The sequence below is a fragment of the Miscanthus floridulus genome, chromosome 8 (genome assembly GCF_019320115.1).
Source record: "Miscanthus floridulus cultivar M001 chromosome 8, ASM1932011v1, whole genome shotgun sequence".
Classification (NCBI taxonomy): Eukaryota; Viridiplantae; Streptophyta; class Magnoliopsida; order Poales; family Poaceae; genus Miscanthus; species Miscanthus floridulus.
In genome coordinates, this window is record NC_089587.1 from 36,577,013 (window position 1) to 36,604,504 (window position 27,492).

At 46.0% G+C, this 27,492-nt stretch overlaps 1 protein-coding gene across 1 annotated transcript; it reads right to left on the minus strand.

Annotated features, from left to right (window-relative positions):
- Positions 1 to 14,110: 14,110 nt before the first annotated feature.
- Positions 14,111 to 22,854, minus strand: LOC136476178 (abscisic acid receptor PYL3-like). The gene is made up of 3 exons (XM_066473912.1): positions 22,417 to 22,854; positions 19,952 to 20,167; positions 14,111 to 14,664 (listed from the first exon to the last, which is right to left on the minus strand). Exons 1-3 carry the CDS (start codon positions 22,615 to 22,617, stop codon positions 14,449 to 14,451), a joined length of 633 nt encoding a protein of 210 aa, XP_066330009.1. The 5' UTR covers positions 22,618 to 22,854; the 3' UTR covers positions 14,111 to 14,448.
- Positions 22,855 to 27,492: the final 4,638 nt, after the last annotated feature.

A 27,492-nucleotide genomic window follows, 5' to 3' on the forward strand; every position in this document is an offset into this window, starting at 1 on the left:
AAGACGCTGGCGTCGGTCAAATGACCGGACGCTAGGTCGCTCTGTGACCGGACGCTGGCAGGGTGCATCCGGTCAGTGCTGACGTACGCTGACGTGAGGCGTACAGAGGAGACATTGCATGACCGGACGCTGGGTGAGTCCGATCGAGCATGACCGGACACGTCCGGTCGTGAAAATTCATGTTTGGAACCTTACTGGAAACGACCGGACGCTGTGGTCCAGTGTCCGGTCACTTTCTAACTGACGTGTCCGGTCAACTGATGACCGTTGAAATCTGACGAACAATATTTGAAGCAGGGGACACGTGGCGTGAATCATGTGACCGGACGCTGAGGGCCAGCGTCCGGTCGATTGGACCGGAGCGTCCGGTCACCCCGCGTTGTGTCCAGTGAAAGGGTACAACGGCTCTATTTCATGGGGGCTTCTATTTAAGCCTCATGGCCGGTTGAAGCTCATACATTTGGCCATTTTCATTAACATAGCAACCTTGTGAGCTTAGCCAAAGCCCTCCCACTCATCTTCATCATTGATTCATCATCTTTGTGAGATTGGGAGTGAATCCAAGTGCATTGCTTGAGTGATTGCATCTAGAGGCACTTGGTGTTCGTGTTTCGCTGTGGATTTCGCTTGTTACTCTTAGTGGTTGCCGCCACCTAGACGACTTGGAGCAGCGAGGATCGTCGAGCGGAGGTTGGTGATTGTCTCCGGCTTCGATCGTAGTGATTGTGAGGGGTTCTTGACCTTTCCCCGATGGAGAGCCAAAAGGTACTCTAGTGGATTGCTCGTGGCTTGTGTGATCCTCATCTTGTGTTGGTTGTGCGGCACCCTATTGAGGGTTTGGCGTGTGAAGCCAATTAGTGCGTGAACCTCCAAGTGAGTGAATTGCCACAACGAGGACTAGCTTGCCGGCAAGCAAGTGAACCTCGGTAAAAAACATTGTGTTCATCATTGTTTCCGAGGTGATTGGTCTTCATTGTTATTCATCCTTGTGATTGATTGGTTCCTTCATCTACACAACGGTATAACCTTCTTGATCATTCTCATTACATTACCGCAAACTAGTTGTCAAGCTCTTTAGTATACCTAGTTGTGAGAGCTTGCTTGCTTGGTTGGTGTGGCTCTTTAGTTAGCCTTTGAGAGCACACTAACATAGAGTAGTATCTTAGCTATTGTGTGAATAGATACTATCTAAACTAGAATTGTGGTAGGTGGCTTGCTTTTTGAGTAGGCTAGCGCAACACTTGCTTCGCCTCATAATTGTCTAACCTTTTTGTTAAGTGTTGTTGTAGAAATTTTTATTAGGCTATTCACCCCCTCTAGCCATTAGGACCTTTCAGAAGGGTGCGTGATTCTGAGCTAGAGCTGTCAGATGAGCTCCCGCTAGACGAATTGTCGCTAGATGATGACTCACTTGACATCTATCCAGGCGCATTACATACGAAAGCCCAAAGCAAACAAATAATAGTAAAGAAGCGAAAAGAGCAAAACACTAAAATAGTACAAGTGCACAATAGGAAGTAAAAGCGAATACAACAAAACAAGCAAGCTCATCACCTTATCCCACATTGGTGCAACCACCGCTGCGAAGATTGGAATCCTGGCGAGCGCGAACGAGCAACCGAGCAACTTGAGCGAAAAGCCAAAAAGCGAAAACTTGGTCAAGCAAGTGGGGGCAAGAGGAAAGACGAGCACGCACAGCTCTCCTGACTCGAGGGGGGCTTATATAGGCATCCACCGCATGGTGCAAGCCTTGAGGAACCGACGCAACCGTTCGCATAACCGCCGCGATGGTTCGAATTCCAAGAAACAGTAACCATGCCACGAGAACCGAAAAACAGAACACGGTCGCTAAAATAATAATAATAATAATAATTTTGAAAATGCTCATCACCTTATCCCACATTGGTGCAACCACCGCTGCGGATCCTCCAACCTTCACCGGGGATGGCATCTGGGCCCCGTGGTGCATCGCTCCTTTGGTGACGAAAGGCATCCGCGTAGAGATCGAAAACCTCTTCGCGCGATGCCGAGGGGCTAATGTTGGGGACAGGACCGGCTTTGGGGCACCCTAGTCGGTTCCCGGCCGCCGCCATACTTTCGCGAGAAAAGGTGCACCTAGCATTTCGCTCGAGTGAAATAGCGAGCGAAGGCGTGCCTAGCCTTTCACTCGAGCGAAATGGCTTTCACGCTAATGGGCTGTCTGTCGGCCAAAGCGGAGCGGCGGTGGCGACAATAGCGCCCTCTCCCAATATTGCCCGCGATCCATGATTGACCCAGCCATTTCGCTTGGGCGAAGGCGACGGCCACGCCTTTGGGCAGAGATTAGTCTTTTCGCATTGACGAAAGGAGGCGGCCTGGCCTGAAACGAGCGCAGCCGGTAGAGTTACGACGACTCGGGCTATTCGCCTGGCCGAATAGTCTCTAATGATCCGCATGATTGGTTTTGCAGGTTTCGCCGGAGGAGTAGCCGGCCGTCTCCACGGTCCTCACAACCCCCGCTCGTCGGGACCCATGCGGTCGGCTGGGAAGCGACATGAGGCGGGGCTGGTCGGGGCCCCCAGGATCGGCGCAACCCGAGGCGGGCGACAACTCCGAATGGCGGGTAAGCCCAGGGTGTCAAGGAATATTCCCCAAATGTGTAGTAGTTATAAGGGCATTCTAGTCCGATGAAAAGCCTACCGGCATGTATAAATAACCCCCATCGGGGAATGTAAAAAGAGAGGAACAAGATCAATGAAATTGCTCGCTTTGTTTCGCATACGTATTCCTTTCACTTCATTTCGCATCTGAGTTCGCTCGTGCGACAACCTGGTCTTCAAAGGCTAAGGCCTTGAACAACACTTAGGGTTTCAACCAAACCAGGCCCTAAAGACAGATCATCATCTTTGTGTTGAAAACAAGATATGTGGGTAACATGCGTGGAACACATAACTATACAATAACGATTTTAGAAGGCAAGCTATTCTATTTACAAATATAGTCAAAAAATATTTGTGTCTCCTAAAATACCCACTAAAGTTTAGAGACAATCAGCCCATTCATAGAGACGAACACTGTAAATTAATTCACAAAGGCAAGCTTCCTAAGAGACTCGTGTCTATAAGGCGTAAGACGTATTTATAGAGAAAATCATCTTATAAGGGCAACCTCTAACATTAGGCAACCCATTAAAAAACATGGCACCAAGTGCACCATACCCTAACTTATGCATACAACGCCTCTCTTTCTCTCTCGTCGCCACCAATGCCTCCACCTCTCTTTCTTCACCCACAGACACTATAGCCTCCCATCCTTTTCTCCTCCCCCGATCCAAGCACAACACAACGCGCACGTCTCTGATCCAAGGCACGGAGGACCTTGGTCGTGGGCTTGCCCAAACCCTAGTGTCTACCAGTGGGCGCCTTAGTAGTGGCTGGGTGTCTGACTCTAGTGAGGGCGCGTCGGCGGCGACAACGGCGGTGGTCGACATGCACAGGGCGCCATGGGGACGGAGGTTGTGAGCCAGTGTCCATATGACCAACGGGCATTTGAGCAGAAGGGCGCAACGCGCGCAGCACCGTAGGCTGCAACCGCGTGGGTCGGTCCTAGCATTGCAATGTCCTTCCTTGTCAGCAGCACAGAGGATCCGGACAAGGAGGGTCTACGGTGGCCAGATCTATGTCATGGGGCTCCATGGCGGAGATGTACATCAGAGGAGCCCAACTGCGGACCTCCTACTTCTTTCGATAGCGGAGCGAAAGATCCTGACGAGATGCAGGCCCTCCTCATCACCAAGGTTAGATCTTCAACCACTATTTTTGTATCTGAGAATTCTAGAAGATAGACTAGGCAATGGAGATTTCATTTTGGAAGTTCTATGTGTGAGTTATGGTGCCAAGATGGCCGGCAACGACCCGACCACCGCCACTGCCTAGGGGTTCATCAGAATTGGGTCTCTAGTATCTGAGAATACTAGAAGACAGATTAGACCATGAAGATTCCGTTTTTAATGTGTTTGTTGTGACCTAGGGTGTCGGGGATGGCCGACCACAATAGCGAGTTATTTTCTCTATGGAAAAAGTCTACTTAACCCCCACCTTTCATACTTGGTCTACCTGTTTTACCCCCTGAACTTTCTAAAACCGTCTATTTTACCCTGGGGCGGTTTTTGACGGCGGTTTTGCTACAGTAAAAATTTTGTACTAAAGCATACCGTATTATATATTAACTATGTAGATCTACTCATGTGGAGTCCAACAAAATTAGATTTTTTATTTTATGATTGTTCTATGATTTTTCAAAAATTCACCGAAAATAAATAGGGAAAAGGAAATTCAAAACAGACACTGTAGCAACCAAACCGTTACTGTAGCAACTGCTGTTACTGTAGCAAAATCGCTGTCACAAACCCGCCCAGGGGGGGTGAAAATAGACGGTTTTAGAAAGTTCAGGAGGTAAAACAGACGGTTTCATAGTTGGGGGTGAAGTAGACCAAGTATGAAAGGTGGGGGGTTAAGTAGACTTTTTCCTTTTCTCTATAGTCGGCAGTTCGATATGTATGAGAGACGATGACATGATTTTTTTTGAGGAAGTTGGAGGGGCCGCAGCCCCTACAGATTGAATTTATTAATTAAAGCAAAAAGCAAGAAGCAAGAGTTTACAACAGAATTTAAGAAACAAAAAAGGAAACAAAAAAATCAGGCTAAGTCTATGAATTACACCAGGGTTTGGATCCATTGTTCAAACTGGGGGGTGAGTCTTGAATTCACTCTATGCAGAAGCAAGAGAATTTCTTTCCGAAAGAGGCTTCTAGCATTGTTTACCGTTCGCTGAAGTCCTTTGAAGATCAGATCGTTTCTTGATGTCCAAATTCTCCAGCAGATAAGCACAACAGCTACCATGAAGAATTGTGATTGCAGCCTGTCCTTGAGGTAATCAGTCACTTCTAGAAAATTCTCATTCAAGGGAATGTCCATGTGAATTATCCTCCAACATTGCATTGCCAAAGGGCACTGAAGAAAAAGGTGTTGACAGGTTTCTTCTGTGTTTTGTGAACAGAGGACACAATTATAAGAATCTAGCTGCACGTTCTTTCTTCTGAGTATGTTCTTGTACTTAGCCTGTCTTTAATTAGCAGCCAGAAGAATACCTTGTGTTTAGGTTGACAATGACATTTCCACAGCCATTGGTAGACATCATGAACTTGGGAGTGACCTACCAAGACATTGTATGCCTATGAGGAACTGAAGCTAGCCCCCCAACTATATCTTCAGATATCCTTGTTTTCTGTTAACCGCAAGTTGTCTAGATCAGTTAGCAGATTTTTGCATTTGCCCAAAAGCCTCCTCTGAGACTGGCAGGTGAAAGAGTTGAGAGAAGTACGTCCTCCTGATCCAGGGCTTTTTGCATTGTGATGAGCTTGTTCTTAGTAAAGGAGTAACAGCTCTGGAGATGAGGATTTGAGATCATGAACATTCCAATTGTCCTGCCAAAAGAGAATCGTGCTGCCACATTGAACTTCAATCCTTGCCATTTCCTTGTACTGCATGAGATTCTTTATATTGTCTCTCCACCAAAAAGACCCTTTCTTTATATGACTTGGCAACTTTCCATTCTTGTAGTGTTTTTCCCACACCAGCTGAACCCAAGGGATGTCTTGTTTATTAAAAAAATTATGAAGATTTTGAGTAGCAGAGCTTCATTTTGCTTTTCTATATCTATCACACCTAGTCCTTCTTCTTTAGGCACACAAACCATTTTCCATGCTGCTTTTTGTGGTTTTGTCATTGATGTCACTGCCCCTCCATAGACAGTGTTTTCTGAAGCCATCGATCCTCTTGATTACAGTTTTTGGCAGAGATAGGGTGCACATATAGAAGGTTGGTAAAGACGTGAACACTGCATTTGTCAATTCTAGTCTTCCAGCCTGAGATAGAAAGCTTGACACACTGCCAAGTCTTCTTTCACATTTGTTTATCAGGGGCAAGTAATCTTGTATTTTTGGTCTGGTTAGGCCCAGTGGCAGTCCAAGATATGTGAAGGGGAATGACCCCTTTGAGCAGCAAAAGTTCTTGCTAGCAGGTCCAGTCTGTCCTCTGTTATGTTTATTGGCAACATCATGGATTTCTTAAAATTTACTCTTAGCCATGTGGATTCAGTGAATGTATTGATGGCTAATTTTTGGAAGAAGAGTTGTCTTGGATCCCCTTCAAGAATGATCAATGTATCGTCAGCATATTGTATGATTGGGAAATCCTTGTTTGACTCCATGGGAATTGGTAATCTTAAAAGACCCAGGTCCTTGCCTCTGTTTACCAGAGTCTGAAGGAAATCAGCAGCTAGTACAAACAACAGTGGTGATAGGGGGTCCCCTTGTCTTACTCCTCTCAAGCAATTGAAGGTCTTGCCTGGTGTACCATTTAGAAGAACAGCTGAGGTGGCTGAGAAGATCATTTCCATCCAATTTAGCCATTTCTGCCCAAAACCTTTTTCCTTCACGACGCTTGGTGTTCCATTTTATCAAAAGCCTTTTTCAAAATCCAGTTTTAAAATGACAATCTCCTTCTTTGAATGATGACACATGTGCAAGTATTCTAGTGACCAAGCTAGGCAATCTTGTATAGTTCTAGTTTTTATAAACCCGTATTGATTTCTGTGCACTAACTTTGTAATCACTGTCTGCAATTTGTTTGCTAGCAGTTTGGTTAAGAGCTTTACTGAGGTGTTCAGTAATGAGATTGGCATGTAATCATTTATAGTTCTGGCTCCCGATACCTTGGGTATGAGGTTGATGAGAGAGGAATTGATGCTTTGAGGCAAATGCTGCTGTTGTGGAAATCACTGCACAATTTTGTAGAAGTCACCCTTGATGGTGGCCCGGCAATTTTTCAGAAATTCATTGTTAAACCCATCTGGTCCAGGTGATTTATCATTTGGTAATCCCTTGGTTACTGTATCTATCTCATTATTTGAGAAAGGTTCTTCTAGAAAATTAAGATCATCCCTTCTTTCCAAAAGAGATGAAGGATCAATAGCAAACCGCGTTAATTCAGTCTTTCCGAGCCTTTCCTTGAAGTCCTGCCAGAGAAGCTGTTCTTTGTCATTGTGGGAAGAGAGGATGGTCCCTTCATGGTCTTCCAACTGAGTTGTCAGATTGCTCCTATGCCTGATTGTTGCATTTGCATGAAAAACTTGGTGCTTGCATCCCCTAATTTTACCCATTTGATTACACCCCTTTGTTTCCAATAGATCCTTTGCTGCTCAAGAAGATGAAGAAGCTTGGCCTTCAATGTATACCTGAAGTTACACTCAGACAGGCTTAGGTCTCTGTATTCCTCTAAAGTTTCCAGAAATTAGATTAAGAATTTGGTGCTTGCAATAACTGCCTTCAAGCTAGACATTCTGGCCTGCTTTTCCTTAAGTCCTTTTCTTAATTTCTCGAACTTTGCCGTAACTATCTTGGTACTGTCTGTTTGAGGCACAACTGTTGTCCAGGCTTGGTTCAGGATTTCCTGAAAGTCATCTAGTTGCAACCAGTATTTTCAAACATGAATATCTTTGATTTTGGAATTGCTGTTGAAATATTGACAATACATGGGCAGTGATCTCGAATAAAAGGGAATAGTTGGTAGAGTGTATTTTTCGTAGCCAAAACTTTTATGAATGGTTCCGAAACCATATTTAGGACTCCATTTTTTTTAGATATTGTTGGAGATGCTCTTAGACAACTGTTTTTAGCTCAAAATAATCCAGCTTAAAAAATTAAATAGATTTGTTTTATTGTTTATCGTGCCTTGAGCATAGTCCGCCAATAGCCCGAATATGATGCCCAAAGAGAGAACCCAGGGCTGGGAAAAACGATTTGGGCCTTTTGTCAGCCCACCCCACGCTCAAAAGTCAAGTCCTCCTATCCAAACATGTCCATTTATTTTCCAACTTCTGTTCAAATAAATCTTTTTTTTTCTGCAAAACGCAGGTCAAAAAGTCTTCGGTCCCCAAACTTGTATTATGCCCAAAGATGTCCAAAGATTTGACTATCCTCTTGGAGTTTGTGTGGCCAATGTTCATGATGAAACATGGATCAGCCGCCAAATTAATTTGATGAGCAACACAATGACTATTTGACGACAACCCAGCTGATTGTGGTGCTGTGCCTGTCCTCGAGCAGGTGGCCCAAGTGACAAAGTTGACAGGCAGGCTGGCAGCAAAGGCAATGGATGTGCCGACATTGAGAGACAGCGATAGGGTGGAGGGCGCCGTCCATGACCGGGACTGCGTGTGGGCGTCCATGACCGGGACTGCATGTGGGCCCGGATAGGGTGGAGGGCGCCGTCCTTGACCGGGACTGCGTGTGGGCGTCCATGACCGGGACTGCATGTGGGCCCGGCCAGCCCAGCTGCCCGGCCCGGTAGGTCAGGCAAAAGGACAAAATGGCAGCTTTGTATTTTGGCCAAACAATGGGGATCTAGCTTTATCAGCGGCATTCTTCTTTAGGAAACGAAGTAGATTATTTTATTCCTGCAAACCCTAATTGTATGTGTCGAGTTCATTTTTGTAAAGGTTGAAATGTAAAGCATCGAAATCTTGCAAGGTCAAAAGTTGCACAAATTTTTCTTCCAGGTGTTGAAAGAACTAGCATTTTATCCTCAAGTAAGAATTTGTTTTCTAGAAATTGGTTCTGTAAAGTTTTTACTTGGGACCTGACATGATGAAGTTCTTTAGATGATTAGGGAGGATCAGGCGGAGTTGACACTGCAAGATTTAGCTTGAGGTGGTGTATCAACAGCAAGATTTTTCGGTCTCCTGACTCCTGTGTAGCACGGTTGTTTTCTGGTTTAATTTTGTTGTCACTCTTGTGCTTGGTTGTAAAAACTCTTGTAATATGAACTGAACAAAGAGGTCCTGCCACTTCTCCAAAGGAAAAGGGGAACAAAATAGTCTATCCTTGCTACAGAATGCTATATAGGCAACATTTCACTCAAATTTGGGTTCTGTTTCGCCCAGGAGTGAGCTTATATATTTAGCCCAGTAGTGAGGGTTCAGTTAATCTAATATTCCCGTGTCGTTTTCTAACTAGTTGTAAGTAATATAACAAAAAGTTGAGTTCCATCGCAAAACTCTCGCGAGACTTTTTAGAAGGTGCATACGTTTTTTCACAAATACTTCTCAAATTTTAGGCGTTCTCTATAACTATTTATCAATCGTTCGTGCCACTTTGTTGATAAGTTTTGAAATTTCTATTGTTTCACAGTACTACTTCGGACAAGAAAAGAAAATCCGACCAGACCAAAGTGGCAAAAAAGGAGATTAATGACGTGAGAATAATCTCCTTCCCAAGCAGAATCAACAAAAAAAGTTATATTCTTAGTGAAACACTCATATTCTTCCGGAAGTAGAATTGCCGACTAAAAAGTAGGCAAACAAGACAAAACAGACATCACCATCAGTGCTTGCAAAAACACATCATGAAGGGTCCATTAGTGTCATTACACCAAACTTTGCTGCCCACAAAAATTGTCAAGCGAAGAAAAGGAAAACCACTCCTATTGTGTGGTAGCGAATGACCATGACGACAACCTTTCTTTTGCCGCTCAAATGACCATGAGTCACTAACACACCAAAAGCGATAGATAGCCAACAATAAACACAAAAAGCATCTCAATGGCTCCTTAAAAGTTGTGCCAAAATCAGGTTTTAGCATGGACTAGAAAAAAACTCCATCTAATAGTTTCCAATATAGGGCCTTTTTTGCAGGGTTTTTAAACGGCTTCAGCTTCTCTAAGTGAAGCCCTACCAAATATCTATGTGATACACGGCTTCTGCAACGGAGCAGCAGAGAGCTGAAGCTGTTTTTGACTTCCGCAGGTGAATCCACGAGAATGTGGCTTCTTCGGCTTCAGTAGCTTTCGCGGGCTTGTGCATCAAAGCCGCATTTTGGCTTCTCTTGCCAAAGAGGCCCATAAACTTCTAAGTTTTACGCATATATCCTAAAAGTCAATGATTGGCGCCTCACATATCGCCCCCTCACATGCGCTCCCAAAGTCCCTGGCCTCGTTCGGCTGACCTTAAGTTTTGGCTTGTTCGGTTTCTTTTTTCAGCTGGAACAGTGTTTTTCTCTCACAACAATTCAGCCGGAACAGTGTTTTTAGCCAAATTCAGCCAAGCGAACAGGCCCCGGTCAGTAATTTGCCGTTGGAATCCCCACCAGAAAACTGATCTCACTGTCTCTTGTCTCCCAGTCTTCAACTCCAAGAAGGTAAACTCTAGTTCCCTGCCCTCAAGGTGATTATGGCCAGCTATGTCTTGGTGGAGGTTGATTGGAGGTGCTTTGTCGTGGCGGTCGGTATAGGAGATGTGGCTGTTTGTCAAAATACAAAGACCGTGAAAATCATGCGCTAGCCGTTAGGTAGACCACATATGGGTTTTCAAGTTCAGGAGCAAAGAAAAGAGATTTTTTAAGGAGGGTGCTTTTTCTATTGCAATTAGTTTCTAAAAGCATCTAGAATAACAACTTTTGCGAGTGTCTTTACTAAACACTTGGATATGCTCTAAGCAACAAAAGGTAGAATACTTTAAAGAATACAGTGCTCACGATCAACCAATTTGGCATTTTTCAAGTTCACGGGGAATTGATTCTGGACAATGGATCAGAGTTTAACACCACGCTCAAGTTCTAAATAATTCGACCCTTTCCTCTTTGGATTCACAATAATGAGACATCTATGTTGCGATATGTAATCTAAATAAAAGTTGTGTGGAAGGCGTAGAATTTTTCTCCTATTCTCTGTTCCTAATAATGGAAAGGATTGGGACTAGCGAGAATCCAACAAAAGGAGGCAGTAGAAACATGACTTCTCATCTTATCTGGCAGCAGCAGAAGGTTGAGGGCACGCTTGGTTTTACTGTAGCACCTCGCCCAATTTCCTTGCCTAGCCATGCCCAGCAAGGCAAACCTTGCCAGCGCAGGTGAGACAAACCCGCTCGCCCAGCAAAGCAAGGAAATCCTTGCTCGCACGGATAACGATACAGCTGGGTAAAGGATCCAACAGAGTTACTGTTCTAAACGCGTGTTTAGTTCCAGAAAGTTAGAATTTGGGGCTACTGTAGCACTTTCGTTTTTATTTGGTAATTAGTGTTCAAATATGGACTAATTAGGCTCAAAACGTTCGTCTCGCAATTTTCCACAAAACTGTGCAATTAGTTTTTTTTCGTCTACATTTAATGCTCCATGCACGGGCCGCAAACATTCGATGTGATAGGTACTGTAGCACTTTTTGGAATTTTGGGGTGAAACTAAACACAGCGTAACTTCTTGCAGGACGAGATGCTACAGGCAAGGAAACCAAATATGCCCTGAGTTCAACTACCAAGGGAACAATTGGAAGCCATGTTTATTAATGTTAGGTAAAGTACATTTCTCAATCTCCAAGTGGTACGTCACTTCTATTTTTCATCCTTGAACTATGAAATCAAATAAAAGATACCCTCCAACTACCGAAAGCTGACAAATTTGGTCCTCACACATTGTCATAGGTGGTTTTCTATTTTATAAACATAATAATAGAAATCTGGTTTGGTCTCTAAATTTGATCATTAATTTGTTTTAGATTACAAAATTATCGAACTGGTTCTAGTTTTTTTTCCTAAAAATGTTATCTATTTGTTGGTGCTCTATTTGGAGTTATTATTTTTTTAAATAAATAATGAGCACAACGACAAGCAATAAAGCAATACAAACAAAAATAAGCAAGTACCAAATAACAATGTATAGATCATAATAAACAAATAGTAGATAACATTTTTAGACGAAAATTGGTACTAACTTGATAATTTTCTGATTTAAAATAAATTGATTATGAATTTTTAGAGATTAACCTAATTTTGTTATTTTTTTAGGAAACAGAAAACAAAACTAGCCTGAGGATCAAAACTGTTTGGAGGACCAAATTTGTTTGGTTTAGACAGTTGGAAGGTGCCCATTACCCAATTTTCTAGTTCATGATTGAAAATCGAACTAAACGGCAACTTGATGGTTGAAAAATATACTTTACCCTTTAATGTTATTGTTGTCAACCAACTTCAACAGCAGTGTCTCTGAAATGAGGCTTCTTTGTTGACTATCACAACCATAGCTGAACCCATGCACGACCCTCTAGGGAATTAATTACACACTAGGGGCAGTTCATTTACATGGCAGAGTGTGCTAGCTGGTCTGGAATGTTTCAAAAAGGGTTACATCTGGAGGGTGGGTGATGGAACACAAATCAACATTTGGGAGGACAATTGGTTACCAGGCAGTCCTGACCTGAAAGTCCAAACGCCAAGAGGCCGCAACCTGGTGACTACTGTTGATGAACTGATCAATCCGATTGATGCAAACTGGGATGTCGATTTGGTGAGATCTTTCTTTCAACCGGCTGACGCCCGAAGTATACTTCAAATTCCTCTACCCCAGGGGAGGGAAGATGTGGTAGCCTGGCACTATACTCGTTCAGGCATGTTTTCAGTAAGGTCTGCATATCACTGCCAATGGACTTCGAAGTTTGAAGATGAAGACCAAGCTGCAGTAAATGGATTGGATAACCGAGTCTGGAAAAGGCTGTGGAAGCTATCCATCCCAGGGAAAATAAAAATCCATGGGTGGAGATCTCTTAACGGCCTGATTCCTTGCAAGGGTATTTTATTTAACCGGCATGTGATCGATAATGCAGCATGTCCCTTGTGCCAGACAAGCAGTGAAGATATTAAGCATATGATGTTTACATGTGGCTGAGCGAAGTCTGTTTGGAATTTCCTAGGAATAGGGAGCCAAATTGACAGACTAGCTCAAGGAGGTCGTTCAGGCCAGCAGATGATTGAAGAAGCAATTAGAAGTGGGGGTAATGTGCAACGTCTAAACAATGTTGGCTTGCCTGAATTGATACTCACAGGGGGATGGTATATTTGGTGGGAAAGAAGAAGATTTGTCCATGGCGAGTCTATCCAGAACTCTCATAGGGCTGCTATGTCGATCGCTGCCTTGACAAGCAACTATATGAGGTCGATCCAAAAAGTTCCGAAGATATGTCGAGGATGGAAGAAACCACCTGAAGGAAAACTCATGGTTAATATTGATGCAGCGTTTGATGACGGCTGTGGAAGCTCAGGTGTGGTGATCAGGGACTCGGGGGGAGGCTTCATAGCAGCGGCAAGTAATTATTTTCCTCTAGTGCTAGATGCTCAAATGGCTGAGACATATGCTTTGAGAGAGGGTCTAACATTAGCGCAACAGTTGGGCTGCAGCACAGTCATAGTACAATCTGACTGTTTGGAAGTTGTCCAAACTATACAGGATGGTGATTTTCCGGCAATGGCTTCAGCTCCAATTTTTTTATGAATGCTATAATTTGTGGAGGGAATTTGCAGAGATTTCTATTGAGCATTGTGACACAGAATCCAACCAAGTTGCCCACAAGCTAGCTCGGCAAGCGTTTATGTCAAAAGCTTCATGTACTTGGGTCGATGAACCCCCTAATTGTATTATTCCTCTTATATTAAACGATGTAACAATGTTCTCAGATGAATAAAGCTTGCCGGATGGCTTTTAAAAAAAAAAAAATTACACACTAGGGGCATGTATTTACACAACACACACACACACACACAAAAGAAAGAAATAAATCAAGATGGAGCAAATAATTTTCTAATTTAAAATAAATTAATTATGAATTTTTAGAGATTAACCAGATTTTTTTATTAATTTTTAGAAAACAGAAAACGAAACTAGTTTAAGGATTAAATTTGTTTGGTTTAGACAGTTGGAAACTAGCCAAAGGATCAAATTTGTTTGGTTTAGACAGTTAGAAGGTGTCCATTACCCGATTTTATAGTTCATGATTGAAAATCGGGCTGACTTGCAACTTGATGGTTGAAATTATACTTTACCCTTTAATGTTTAATATTGGTGTCAACCAACTTGAACGGCAGTATCTCTATGGTAAGGCTTCTTTCTTGACTAGTATATCATAACCATAGCTGAACTCATGCATGACCCTCTAGGGAATTAATTACACACCATCCGGGCATGTATTTACACCACACACACACACGAGAAAGAAAGAAATCAAGATGGAGCAATCTAGAGCGAATCTAATTACAGAGAAACAACCCTCCAGTCCACATATTGATCTGAGAATGAAGATGTTCAGGGCCTCACAGTTCTAGATTTTTTTCTTTCAATTTTCATCACTACAATAGCACATCATATTCTGTCCTTCTCCTTCTGCGACATACAACGCCGGAGAAGAACAGCAAACACAATCGCAAGGAGGAAACAACTTAACTTTGAACGCGGCATAGCAGTAGCAGTTCCTCAAAACTCATCTTCCATGCAATTTTCCAGGAACCTAGGGGCTCCATTGGAGAATACCTCTGCACATTCTAAGGAATGCAATGATCGGAACATATCGATCGACCTATATATATCTCCCATCACCGGTCAAGAGGCTCCGTTTGATCCTTGATGACCTGTTCCTCGGACACCTCCGCGAGCGACTTGAGGTTGCACTTGAGCAGGGCCTCCACGAAGTAGCAGGTCTCGTCCTTGGTGTTGCCGTCGGGGACGTCCACCACGAAGGACTCGATCACGAGCGTCCCCGGCCGGCCGTCGATGACCTCGGGGTGGACGGTGAGGATGGAGGAGTAGTTCTGCAGGCAAAGGAAGAAGATGACAAGCAGATGAATTAGACTAGTCGTCAGCGCACATGCATGCCGCTGGCGTTCTCCCAACCAACCCAAGGGGCGGATAATAACTAAACTACATATCTATCCTCCCTTGCGTTTGCATTCAGACAAGTCACAAGTGGCATCCATCCATTATCCAAGTGCAATGCATGTGACCATGGCCACTTGTTGCCATGGCTAGCAAGCTGATGAGAGCAATAACGGATGGAGCACGACAAGCGAGTGACAGGTCCTCATGCAATGAATTTGGCATGTAAGGTCAAAGGATGGCAAGTCAGTGCCCTACTTGTTAGTCCAAGGAGTTGAGAACATACAAGCATCACCCAGTGCATAACAACAATCGGTGCTTGTTTTTTTTTGTTAGACGACAACAGTTAGTTTGTTGGGGCTATCACTTGATGAGGATGGCAGCACATCAAGATGCATCTGGCAGTGTACACAGGAGTCAGGATGAGGTGGAAAATATCTCGCTCGTCATGTGCAGCTAACCACTATGGGTTGAGCGAGGTATGTGCTTTGCAGTAGAGCACTAATCTATTAATAAGTATAGTGAAGTAAGCCCACCATTATTTGTGCATCAGCATATTATTCTTTATTATCGTTGGTGAGTGGAGCAGGGCACAACTGTTGGCCCCTAGATCTCCGACACGGGTGAGTCGACCGCTCATCTTTGTTGCCGACCACACACTATGGTTAAAGGTAGAAGAAAGGAGAGAGAACAGAACGCATATACAGCACAAGCACCAGCGTTGGCCGGAGCTTTGCAGAGGAGATGGCAAAACTGAACTCGCTCTCTTTACTGAGTTGCAGTGGGAAGCTATATATACAACTCTATCATCTAATCTGAGTGCACAGACATATCAGGCTGCCATACTGCTACAGTAACTAGCTGTGACAGTAGGGCTGACTTTGACGTCTATCCTTGCTGTGGCTACGGTGCGGCAGGAGAGCCTTTCGGCGTCTGCCCCTGCCGTGGCTATAGTGCTGCAGCAGGGGAGCCCTTTCGGCACATGCCCCTGCTGCGCGTACAGAGGAAAGCAATAAATTACTTAACAATTCTTTTCCTAATCCTACTGCTAACCCTAGAACCTCCACCATGCCGATCATTTTCTTCAACTCCGTGAACCGAAGACGGCCAAACGGCTTGGTGAGGACGTTTGTGAGTTGCCGACCAGTTTCGACGAACTCGATGACGATCTGCCCTCCATCGACACAGTCCCTGAGGAAGTGAGATTTGACGTCGATGTGCTTGCTCCGGTCGTGGAGAACCAAATTCTTCGCGAGGGCGATGGCGGGCTGGTTGTCCACCATCAGTGCTGGTGGGTGAGCTTCCACACCGGTCAGCTCGCCCAGCAGCCGGCGCATTCACTCAGATTGGCACGCCGTTGTGGCCGCCGCCACGTACTCTACCTCGCTGGACAGCGCCACCACCTTCTGTTTCAGCGACAGTCATGAGATTGGAGCCGGCCCGAGGAAGACGAGCACGGTAGAGGTGCTTCACCGTCCGTCGATGTCCCCCGCCATGTCTATATCGCTGAACACAGTGAGCTGTAGCCCACTTCCGCCGGTCTTGGGGAAGACAATCCCTTGATCCACCGTCTCCTTGACGTAGCGCAGCAGCCGCTTCACAGCAGCCCAGTGATCCTCTCGGGGAACCTCCATAAAGCGGCTGACGTAGGCCACAGAGAACGCAATGTCCGGTCTCGTGTGGACTAGGTAGCACAGACCATCGACGATGCCCCGATAGAGTGTTGCATTTACTTTCGCCGCGGTACTGGCCTTCGTCAGCTTCAGCCGCTCCTCCATCGGAGTCATGTACGGCTTGTACTCAGCCATGCTGTTCCGCTCTAACAGCTTCGAGGCGTACGCGCTCTGACCGAGCATGAGCGCCTCCTTCCCCTGTCTCACCTCGATGCCGAGGTAGTAGGAGAGCGTACCAAGATCGCTCATTCCAAAACGAGCCGCCATCTCGCGCTTAAAACTGTCGATGTCCTCCGCACGCGCGTCGATGACGATCAAGTCGTCCGCATATACGGTGACGATGAGCTCCTCCTTCCCCCGTCGTCGCATGTAAAGCGCGTGCTCGGTTGCGCACCGTGTGAACCCAAGTTCGCCCAGCGTGGCGTCAAGCTTGGCGTTCTACGCTCGCGGGGCCTGCCGCAGCCCATAGAGCGCCTTACGCAGTCGGAGCACCCTGTGCTTTGCTCCCTTGACGGCGAAACCCGGAGGTTGCCTAACGAAGACCGTCTCCGCCAGCTCGCCGTTGAGGAAGGCTAATTTTACGTCCAGGTGATGGACGCGCTAGTCCTTCGCTGCTGCCAAAGCCAGCAGTAGTCGGATAGACTCCATGCGCGCTACCGGCGCAAAGACTTCCTCGAATCCGATGCCCTCGCGCTGGACAAAGCCTCGGGCGACGAGGCACGCCTTGTGCTTGACAATGGCACCGCGCTCATCTCGCTTGACCTTGTACACCCACTTTAGGCCGATCGGACGACATCTTGAAGGTGGATCGACGAGCTCATAAGTCTCGTTTTTCTTGATCGTCTTCATCTCCTCTAGCATCGTCGTCGCCAATTTGCATCGCGCTCGGCCAGCGCGAACGTGGGTGGTTTCTCTGCACTGACGAGAGCAGCTCAAGGTCATTGAGCAGCCGACCCGCCAGGTCTGAGGACCCTGTGCCACCGACGATGTCGTCCAGCCTGCGAAACCGCACATCCTCACCATAGTGGAAGGCATCCACGAACTCAGTGATGTCGCTTGGAGGTGAGGCGAACTCGATCGGCGTCGATGGAGTCCCCTGTTCCGCCGGAGTGGTCAACACAGCACCTGAAGTGCTCGGCACCTCGGCTGTAGTGCTCAGCACTACTCCTAGACCGCTCGTCACCCCTCCTGGAGTGGTCGGCTCCCCTCCTGGAGTGCTCGACACCAGTCTTGGAGTGGTTGGCACCACTACAAGACCTCTCGGCGCCGCTACGGGAGCGTTGGGCACCCGTCCTGGAGTGATCGGCACCACTACAGGACCGCTTGGCACCACTCCTAGAGTGTTTGACACCCCTCCCGGAGTGCTCAGCACCGCGCCAGGAGTGTTCGGCTCTGTTGCTAGAGTGGTCGACACCTTCTCTCCAGCGTCTTCACCACCGTGGATGACCAAGTGCTCGACAACGAAGGTGCTGGTGAAGCCGCCAGCTTCCCTCGTGCCTAGGCTGTCTCAGTCCCAGACCGCCTTCTCGCCGAACACAACGTCGCGTGAGACAACCACCTTGCCTCCGCGTGGGTCGTAGAGCCGGTACACCTTGGTACCTTCGTCGTAGCCCAGGAGCACCATCGATGTGCTCCTGTCCTCCAGCTTGGTGAGGACCGGCTTCGTCTTCCTGACGTGGCCGATGCAGCCGAATGTCTGGAGGAAGGACACGCTCGGCTTGCGCCCGTACCAAGCTTCGAACGGCGTCTTGCCCTTCAAGGCCTTGGTGGGCGCACGGTTGAGGATAAACACTGTTGTGGTCACCGCCTCACCCTAGAACCTTACCGACATGCTCTTAGCCTTCATCATGGATCGAGCCATGCCGACCACCGTCTAGTTCCGCCGCTCCACCACGCTATTCTGCTATGGCGAGTACGGCACAATGTGGTGTCGCACCACACTCTGATCCGCGCAGTACGCCGTGAACTCCACCGAAGTGAATCCGCCACCCCGATCAGTCCGCAGCACGTGCAGCTTCTTGCCGCTCTCCACCTCCTCGTGCGCCTTGAATTTCTTGATCGCCGCCGCCGCCTCGTCCTTGCTCGTCAGGAGTTGCAACCACATATAGCGACTGTAATCATCCACGAGCAGAAGGAAGTACCGCCAACCACCGTTTGTGGTGGCATGATTGGCCCACAGAGATCGCCGTGGACGAGCTCGAGAGCGTCCGCCGTGCGATACTTGACCGCCTTTGGGAACGACAGCCTCCTCTGCTTCCCGACCAGGTAGCTGTCACACAGCTCGCCTGCGTACTTGATGTGGGACAACCCTCAAACCGAGCGCGTCGAAGCTGAGATGGTCGAACTGGGCATGCCACAGCCACGGCTCCTTAGTGTGCCATGCTGCCAGGCACACCGGCTGCTCCACCTTTAAGTCGAGCAGGTACAATCGATTACGTGAGCGTTTTACCTTCGCGAGAAGACGCCGCTCCTGATCCCAAATCTTCAGGTACCAGAACGGTGAGCACCATGCGCTGACGGATGTGTACTACATCCCGCCTTGTTGGCCCCTGGATCTTCGGTACGGGTGAGCCAACCGCTCACCTTTGTTGCCGATCACACACTATGGCCAGAGGTAGAAAGAAGAGAGGAAGAACAGAACACACACAGCACAAACATCAGCGTTGGCCGGAGCTCTGCAGAGGAGATGGCAAAACTGAACTCGCTCTCTTTACTGAGTTGCAGTGGGAAGCTATATATATAACTCTACCCATCTAATCCTAGTGCACAGACATGTCAGGCTGCCATGCTGCTACAGTGACTTGATGTGACAGCAGGCTTGACTTTGACGTCTGCCCCTGTTGTGCCTACAGTGTGGCAGGAGAACCTTTCGACACATGCCCCTGCTGCGGCTTCAGTGCTACAGCAGGGGAGCCCTTTCGGTGTATACTCCTGCTGCGCGTACAGAAGAGAGCATCAGATTACTTAACAACAACAATAGATGCCAAGCACATACACCTGTCAATTGTTTCAAGCACACTCCGGTTGCAAGTACAGGTTCACTGTACTCGATCGTTTACTCGAGGCAAAGTTACTAATGGAAAATACTGGGAATCAACCCGACCATGCAAAATGAGATAATAAACATTAGAAAGGGATTAATCCTATCATGTATTTCATTGCGTATATGTTACGACGTGCAGCAAAGACTAAGACCAGTTTTAGCAGAGTTTTACTGAATGCAAAATAAAACACACAGCAGTCGTTAGGCAAAAAAATTTGTGATAGGCTGATAGCGATGAAGGTAGGTGACAACTTATCGACATAAGTATATCTAATCAATGAACAATCCTGATGATAGTACATATGACCACTAAACTGCTAGTTTTCTAAAGCATATATGCATCAGTCACAGAATAAGTTGCACACAAGAAATCATTATCAGTTTTGATGCAAGATACCAATTCAAGAAGTCTGCATGTTGGAATTGGAACCACAACCAAGCTAGCCTTAACAGAAGGAACTGCATGTAAGATGGACAGTATATAGATACATCAAGAACAAAGCATACCTGCAGCCTGTGATCACCTCCAACAAATCTGACGCTGAGTATGTGCTCGTTGTCATCCAACAGCTCCAGCCTCTCTGTGCTTCTCGTGGCTGGCAGCCCAGACTTGACATTGACCTCCCTGACACTACCAATCTCAATGTTCCCCTTCATTTCACACCGGCTCACAAAGGGCTTGAAAAGCTGTGGTTGATCAAACCGCCTCACTAGAGACCAGACCTGAGAGATAATTACTTGATCAGGTACTTAATGTAATGATTAAGCAGGTGACCAAGATCAATCCATGTTCACTTGGCTGATAAGCCATGGCTAAAAATACTGTTGGTTGATTTATTGTGAAAGAAAAATATTGTTCGTTGATTGAAAAAGTACGACTTAAAAAACAAGCAAACATGACAAAAAGCTTCCGACAAATAGGTCTCGATTGCTATTAAGTAGTACTCCCTCCATCCAGAAAAGAATACAATTCTAGCATAATATCATGGTTTTATATCTTAAGTTCGATTAATTATAGATAAAAAAATATCAATATTTATGATATTAAAAAATATCATTATATTAATTACAAAATATATTTTTATAATAAATTATCTTGGTGCCGTAAATGTGAATAGTATTTATTAGAAATTTGATCAAACTAACTACTTTGGTTGACACACAACACATTGTTACGTTCTTTTCTGGACGGAAGGAGCATTAAATGTGCCACATAAAGACCCTAACAGGCTAACTGTACACTCTATCAGGCTGTCCTATCAAGTACAGCTGAACGATGGCCACAAATTATTGTCCTGTTCGCTTGTTAATAAGCCAAGCGAACATGTCGTGTTACATGGAAACGGCAGGAACGGTGTACAAGTCAACTAAACACGAAAGAAGAATATGACAGCTCTTCCAATCAGAGGTACAGTACACAATTATTATAAAATGAGGCCTAGAGCCCTTGAGGTTGCTATGGACTGTGTATACACATATTCACATTTGGAAATGAGGCAGCATCCTTTTGGAATATGCTGATAACTTGGGCTGGAAAGTCGGCCAAAAATGATGATTTCCTTTGAAATAATGAACTCAGTGGCAGTGCATCGCATAATTCTGCAAAGCATCTAATCTCCTGGCAAGTGCTGTGCTGAACCCACATCCAAAGGAGTGGAGTCCAAGTGAAGCATATCTCCCTCCACCACCACAATCTCTATCAGAGTCTCGTTTAGTTTCTCCTCCTAAAGTTTAATATCTATCACATTAAATATTTGGATACATATATAATATATTAAATATAGATTAAAAAATAACTAATTGCACATATTACGACTACTCTGCGAGACGAATTTTTTTAAGCCTAATTAGTTCATGATTTGACAATGTGGTGCTACAGTACATATGCTAATGATGGATTAATTAGACTTAATAAATTCGTCTCGCGGGTTCCTGAAGACTTCTCTAATTTGTTTTATTATTACTATCCGAACACTCTCGTATAACATCCCTATGTGATATCCGATGTGACACCTCTAAACTTTAACCCTGGATTTAAATACAAAGATTACTTGTAGAATAAAGCTACAAAACTTCAAAGCCTAACGCGGTGATACACAGGCCAGCCAATGACCCTGTTCGGCTTACCTTATATTCAGCTTATTCGGTTTCTTTTTTCAGTCAAAACAATATTTTTCTTCCACAACAATTTATCTAGAACAGTGTTTTTTAGCCAGCTTCACTCAAGTTTTAACCAGCGAACGGGACCCATGCATGAACACCTAGATAGAAACCCCAAAATAATCTGGCGAAAAGCAGATTTCGTGCGGGGATCTCGAGGTGGGGGAAGCATCTTCCCACGTGAGACGAGGTACAGAAAGGCGAATTTAAAAATCCTCGAGGCTCATTTGCCTTTGCCACCAATCATGCATCTCATGTCCATCTTTCTTGTAAGAGAAAGCCTTTGTTGGACTGGTGCAAAAGCTGGACGAACGAACAATACAGGAAAAATTCACAGACTTCTTGGCAGGAAACGGAAATTAAGCTTTCAGCGAAAGCGACGTGGTTCCTCCGAGCAATGGATCCGCCCGACCAATCGCATGAACAAAAAGGAGGGCGATGAGAGAAACTAGCAGGAAGGAGCAGTGCCGGTTCAAGACGGTCTCTCTCCAAATCGGGCATCCATGTTCCCGACTGAAGAAACGGGCCAAACGAGTGGGTGACTCAGAACAAGTCGGCATCTTTCCTAATCAAGGAGCGGCGCATCAGCACTCCAAAACCGGGCGGGGCCAAACAAAAAGGAGAAATCAAGAAATCGATCGAAACGATGTCTCTGCGGCGGATCGACTGGGCAACACAACAACACCCTGCTCGCCATGGAACATGGAAACGTACAGCACGGCACGGAGAAAAAGCATAGCAGCAGCAATAGCCGAGATTGATATTTGATTCAGCGGCATGGAAGAAAGAGGTTGAGAGGCAGGGGCGCTCACAAGGTGGACGGGCGCCTTGATGTGCTTGGCGACGGCGGAGGAGCACTGGTGGTCGAGGGGCTCGTGCCGGTGGAACCGCCGCACGTAGTCCGTCTCCATGGTGCGCAGGTCGCACCGCTCGTCCACCAGGCGCCACCGCCGCGGCGCCGGCGTCTGCTGCCCTCCTCCTACTACTCCCACGCCTCCGTCCATCTCCACCATCACCGCCGCCGCCGCAAGCCAGACAGCCACCACGCTCGCACAGCCCGATTATGGAGGCGACGACAGGGGCTTGTGCCGCACCGAGCAAAAGCAGACGACGAGCTTAGGTGCGGAGGAGGTGGGGTTTTGCCTTTGCTTTGCTTGGTTTGTTTATGGCGCGACGAGCACGAGAGGGAGAGAGGCTGAGAGGGGAGGGACGACGACGACGACCCCTGGTCCCCGGATGGCACTGCGGCCGCAGCCTCAGGCGTGGTTGTTATGCTATTGGGCGCTTGCAAGCAAGGGCCTACAAGAATTAGGAATGCCAGATATGCCCTCCACCACTTTTGCTTCAGTTCACGGTTGCTTGTGAAAATGATGGGTGGCCCCATGACACGAGGAACGGCATTATCTCGTTGCCTTTTCTTTTCTTTTTTTTGTTTGGAGGAGATAGGTGCAGATATGTTTCTTTTTCCCAAAACTAGGTCCCATGTCGCATAATGGTGTTCTTAAGCTATTGGAGAGCATCGTTAGAAGATGGCTAATAATTTAGCGGGTTGCTAGTTATTTGTTACTGCCATATCACCTACATAACCAATCTAGCAATTCACTCGTATAATAGTTAGATAGTGTTGTATAGGACATGTTTAGCCTATGTTTAATATTGCCGAGCCATAGCAAGAGGGGCGCCAAGACTACCGTGGATGTTTCCCTCGCCACACTTTTAGCAAGGTGTGGTGTAGAAAATAAACTAGGGCCATGTGCTCACGCCACGGCACGCCACAAGTGCCGTGCACCCAACCAAACGGCCGCCGAAATTGTGGCGCGAAATGTGCGGTGCGGTGAGGTGCGGCCGCCATCCAAACGTGCCTTATACTACACCATTAATTAATATATGGTCCATCTCATTTTCTTGGAGTGTCTTAGTTCATTGTACAGTTTGCAGCTCGTTTATTTTCTCTCTCCTTCATCTAAGTATAAATCTAAAGTGGCAACTTATGCATTCTACTTATAGTATCTTGTTGTACTTATTCTTATGGCATATATCAAGACAATAAATATGGGTTCTATAAGATACCATGTATTGGCCGACCGAGGAATTGGTTAAAAGAGACTGGCCAAAATTTAGTGGTGAAATATAGCTCAAAGTTAAAGGGAGATTTCTAGAGATGAAACATGACTTCAAATACTAAATGGATAAATACTCAAAGTCGGATTTCCGATACGTATATGGGATGGGTGTGAACACCCAACGTGTCCAACATTATTCTTATCCTGCTTTGAATAGTGATGTGTAATATCTATCGTCTATCGACTTGGGGTGTGTTTGGGGCCGTGTTTTCTGCGGTGGCGGCCAAAACAAGCAAATATCGAATCACGCCAAACACCCCGCGTCACGAGCGATCTTTTCGCTACACATGGCATCCGCACCGCGAAAATGAACTGGAGTCACGTTTCCGTGCTAGGGTATACATACCGCACCATGCAGTCTGCAGACGCCGTCCCAAACACGCCCTTGGTTTTATCCTTAGAAATTTTCATTTTCCATAGCGGGAGGTGGAGTGGGGTTCATTCTTTTGTTTTACAGGAACACAAGGGGAATACAATGCCAAAGTCTTGGTCCTTCTTATTTTGTATAGTTTGTATTGCAAGTCTAAATCTGTAATTTTGGTACTAAATAGAGCACAAATATTCAACTTTCAACCCAATAGAATATAAAGTAGAAACTAGAACGGGGCAAAATTAGGGAGAAGAAAAGGCCTCACGTTTCCTGAGAATTGAGAAGATGAGTAGTTTAGGGGAGGAGGGGAATGCCCCCTTGCGTGGTTGTGCACTTGCGCCTATGTGCTGGTGCATCATGCATCAACTATAGAGGGTGTCGGTGGATTTTGTGTTCGACTAGTAATTTGTGTATCACATGTAGCATATCAGAGGGGAAACAAATCGGAGACACATATTTATACTATAGCTTATTAGGTGCAGGGTACCCTATGACTAGTGTAGATGACGCTATTTATTTTTTGTGCGTCATGTGCTAGGGATCGATTGCAAGTAGAGGATCAAAACTATGTGTCCATGGGTTGAGTATCTATTAGAGATTCCTGATTAGTGGCTCCCTACCCCCACTTTATATAGGCTGGGGATATGGGTACATAGAGTCTTGATCGGTTTACAAATTTCCTAGTCGGTTACAAAAAGATGGGATCGGCTTCTATGTATATCTTGCTTATGTCATGTCTACCAAGTAGATGAGATACACCTTTCTGATTGAGCCTCTCAAGTAGTCAAATATATATCGAACCACCTCCACCTGGTTGGGCGATATCCTTTGAGGTGAAGGTACTCGAGTACCACGTAGTCAACAATAATAGCCCCCGAGCCTTTGTGCGATTTAGAGAATCGGACAAAACGTTTGAAAGGTCCTAAATGGCTAGAGGGGGGTGAATAGCCTAATTAAAAATTCTACACCCCCTAGAGCAAAAGGTTAGACAATAAGATGGCGTTAAACAATTTTGCTCTAGCTTTACTAAATAGGCAAGCCACCTACCAAATATGCTAGTTGCTATAATCTCTATGTTACACAAGGTAACTAGCTATGTTGCAACTACTTGTACCACTAGTGACCCAGCAAAAGATCTAAATACAACTAATTAAACTAAGCTACTCAACTAGCAAGGCTACTAACAAGCTCTACACAAGATATAAACAAGTAATGTAAAGAGCAAGTGTAGATGTGTGCAAACCGAACTGGGCAAGCATCAATCAAATAAATACCAAGAATACCAATTGACACAATGATTTATCCTGAGGTTCACTTACTTACCGACAAGCTAGTCCCCGTTGTGATGGCTGGTTCACTTGGTGGTTCATGATCTAATAGGCACCACGCCTAGCCCAACACTTGGGCGCCGTAAGAACCAACACAAATGAGGGCACTCAACATCACGAGCAATCCACTAGAGTACCTTTTGTGATCTCCCACAGGGACAAGGTCAAGAACCCCTCACAATCACAACGATCGGAGCCGGCAACAATCACCAATGGCCGCTCAACGATCCTACACACTCCGAGCCGGCTAGGTGACAACAATTACCAAGAGTAACAAGAATTCCACCAGCCCAATGCGCTCTTCTAGTGCCATAAGATGCAAGAACACTAAGGAATGCACCAGAGACTCTCCAATCTCACTCAAAATGATGAAATCAAGTGTCAAAGTGAGTGGAGTGAGTTTTCAGCTTTCAAAGGGTTTGCACAAATGTATGGGGTGTCAAGAGAGTGGCCAAGGCTGGCCACACCATCTATTTATAGCCCACACTCCAAATTGAACTGTTGGACCATTGGAGCCTGTTTCTGCGTGGTCACTAGACAGGGTGGTGTCACACCAGACAGCCTGTCCGATGACCCTAATGGTTGAATTCCAACGGTGCCAGTGGCACCAGACAGCCTGCCCTATGTGTAACACCTCGGGTGTTTAAATACTAAAATATGACATGTTATCATATGCATAGCACATCATTCATGTGTTAGTGAAAATTTTGATATGCATACACTAAAACAAGTTTACCTTTATGTTATATGTGTTGACTTGTATGGTTTGAATTGAGTTAAAATTCTTTGAATTGGATTGAAATTCCGAAAACCCTGATTTTCAGTATTTAAATCCTACCCTGAAAACCCATTTCAAAATTTAAGCACATTTTGGGGTTGAGTCTAAAAGCAAAAGTGCAGAGCTTGTCAAGTTATACAAAGTTTGTTTTTGGAGTTTTCAAAGTTGTTATGAAAAATTTGAAGTAATTTGAAAAGGTGTAAATTCTTGGAATGTCCCCTTTTTGAATTCAAATTTGCATTTCAAAATGTAGACCGAATTAGGGGTGGTTATAAAAGCAAAGTTGTAGAACTTTGAATTTGGAGCAACTTTTATTTTTGGAGATTTTTGAGTTGTTACATAAATTTGGGAGTAATTTGAGTTTTTAATCGAATGGCAATTTTGTAAATAAGATGAACAGTGCCATCGGGCAGCTGTCACCGCCGGCAGCCTTTCTTCGGCGTTCCAGGCGTTCCAGGCGCGCCCATGGCCTTCTTTGGCTTCACGTTGGTACGAGCATGCTGCTGCGTGTCGTCTCCTTGCGTCTTTGCCGCCCTATAAAGCCCAGGTGTCGTCGCCGTTCTTCTTTTCTCCTCCTCTGCTTTTCCAGTCGCCGCCGCTGCTCCGTTGAGCTTTGCCATCGCCGTCGCACGTTCCCATCCTCGGCTAAGCTTGCCACAGCTTCGCTAGTTCCTTGCGCACCCAGTCCTCCAGCCCTTGCTGCTTGATTGCGCCAGGAACCGCCGTTCTTTGCCTTTCTTCCTCGCGGCCGGTAGCACCACCGTCGAGCGAGCGCCGTCGTGGCCAGCGCTCTACGGTGAGCCACTGTCCTTGCTCGGTGTTGTTTCTGATTCTCCTTGATGCCGTGGTGCTTAATACCTTGTTGATTGAACCATTCCTCCACCGTAGTCGCCGGATCACCGCCACCGACGACCGTTGCTCCGCCGTGGTTGCTGTGCACGCCGACCCGCCCTTCTGTTGATCCTCCGGCTTTGCTCTTTGCTCTAACGTGTTCAGGGTGAGCTGCTGAACCTTCCCATGCTATTGGTTTATGATCTATCGGTCTCATGTCGCCGGCGTAGCGCAGCCGCTCCACCGTGTCCGCCATGGCCATCGGTAAGCTCGTGCACCGCTGTAATTAATCTCGATAGTACACTCAATCGATGCGGGGTGATGAGGGGAGTGTGTTAGTACTCTCGCTGTCGCTGTTGGTCTCACCGGCGGCGAGAAATCACTGGTCAGCGCCATCGTCACCATGGTCAGCGCGGAGGAAGGGGATGACAAGTGGGGTCGGGCTGTCAGTGAGCGGG

Bases quoted from the DNA above. Each gene is read 5' to 3' on its own strand.
- LOC136476178 (XM_066473912.1), bottom strand. From the start codon at position 22,617: ATGGTGGAGATGGACGGAGGCGTGGGAGTAGTAGGAGGAGGGCAGCAG. The intron at 20,168-22,416 runs GTGAGCGCCCCT...ATTATCTCTCAG, and splicing joins TCAAGGCGCCCGTCCACCTT to GTCTGGTCTCTAGTGAGGCG. The intron at 14,665-19,951 runs GTATGCTTTGTT...CTTTGCCTGCAG, and splicing joins GAGGTGATCACAGGCTGCAG to AACTACTCCTCCATCCTCAC.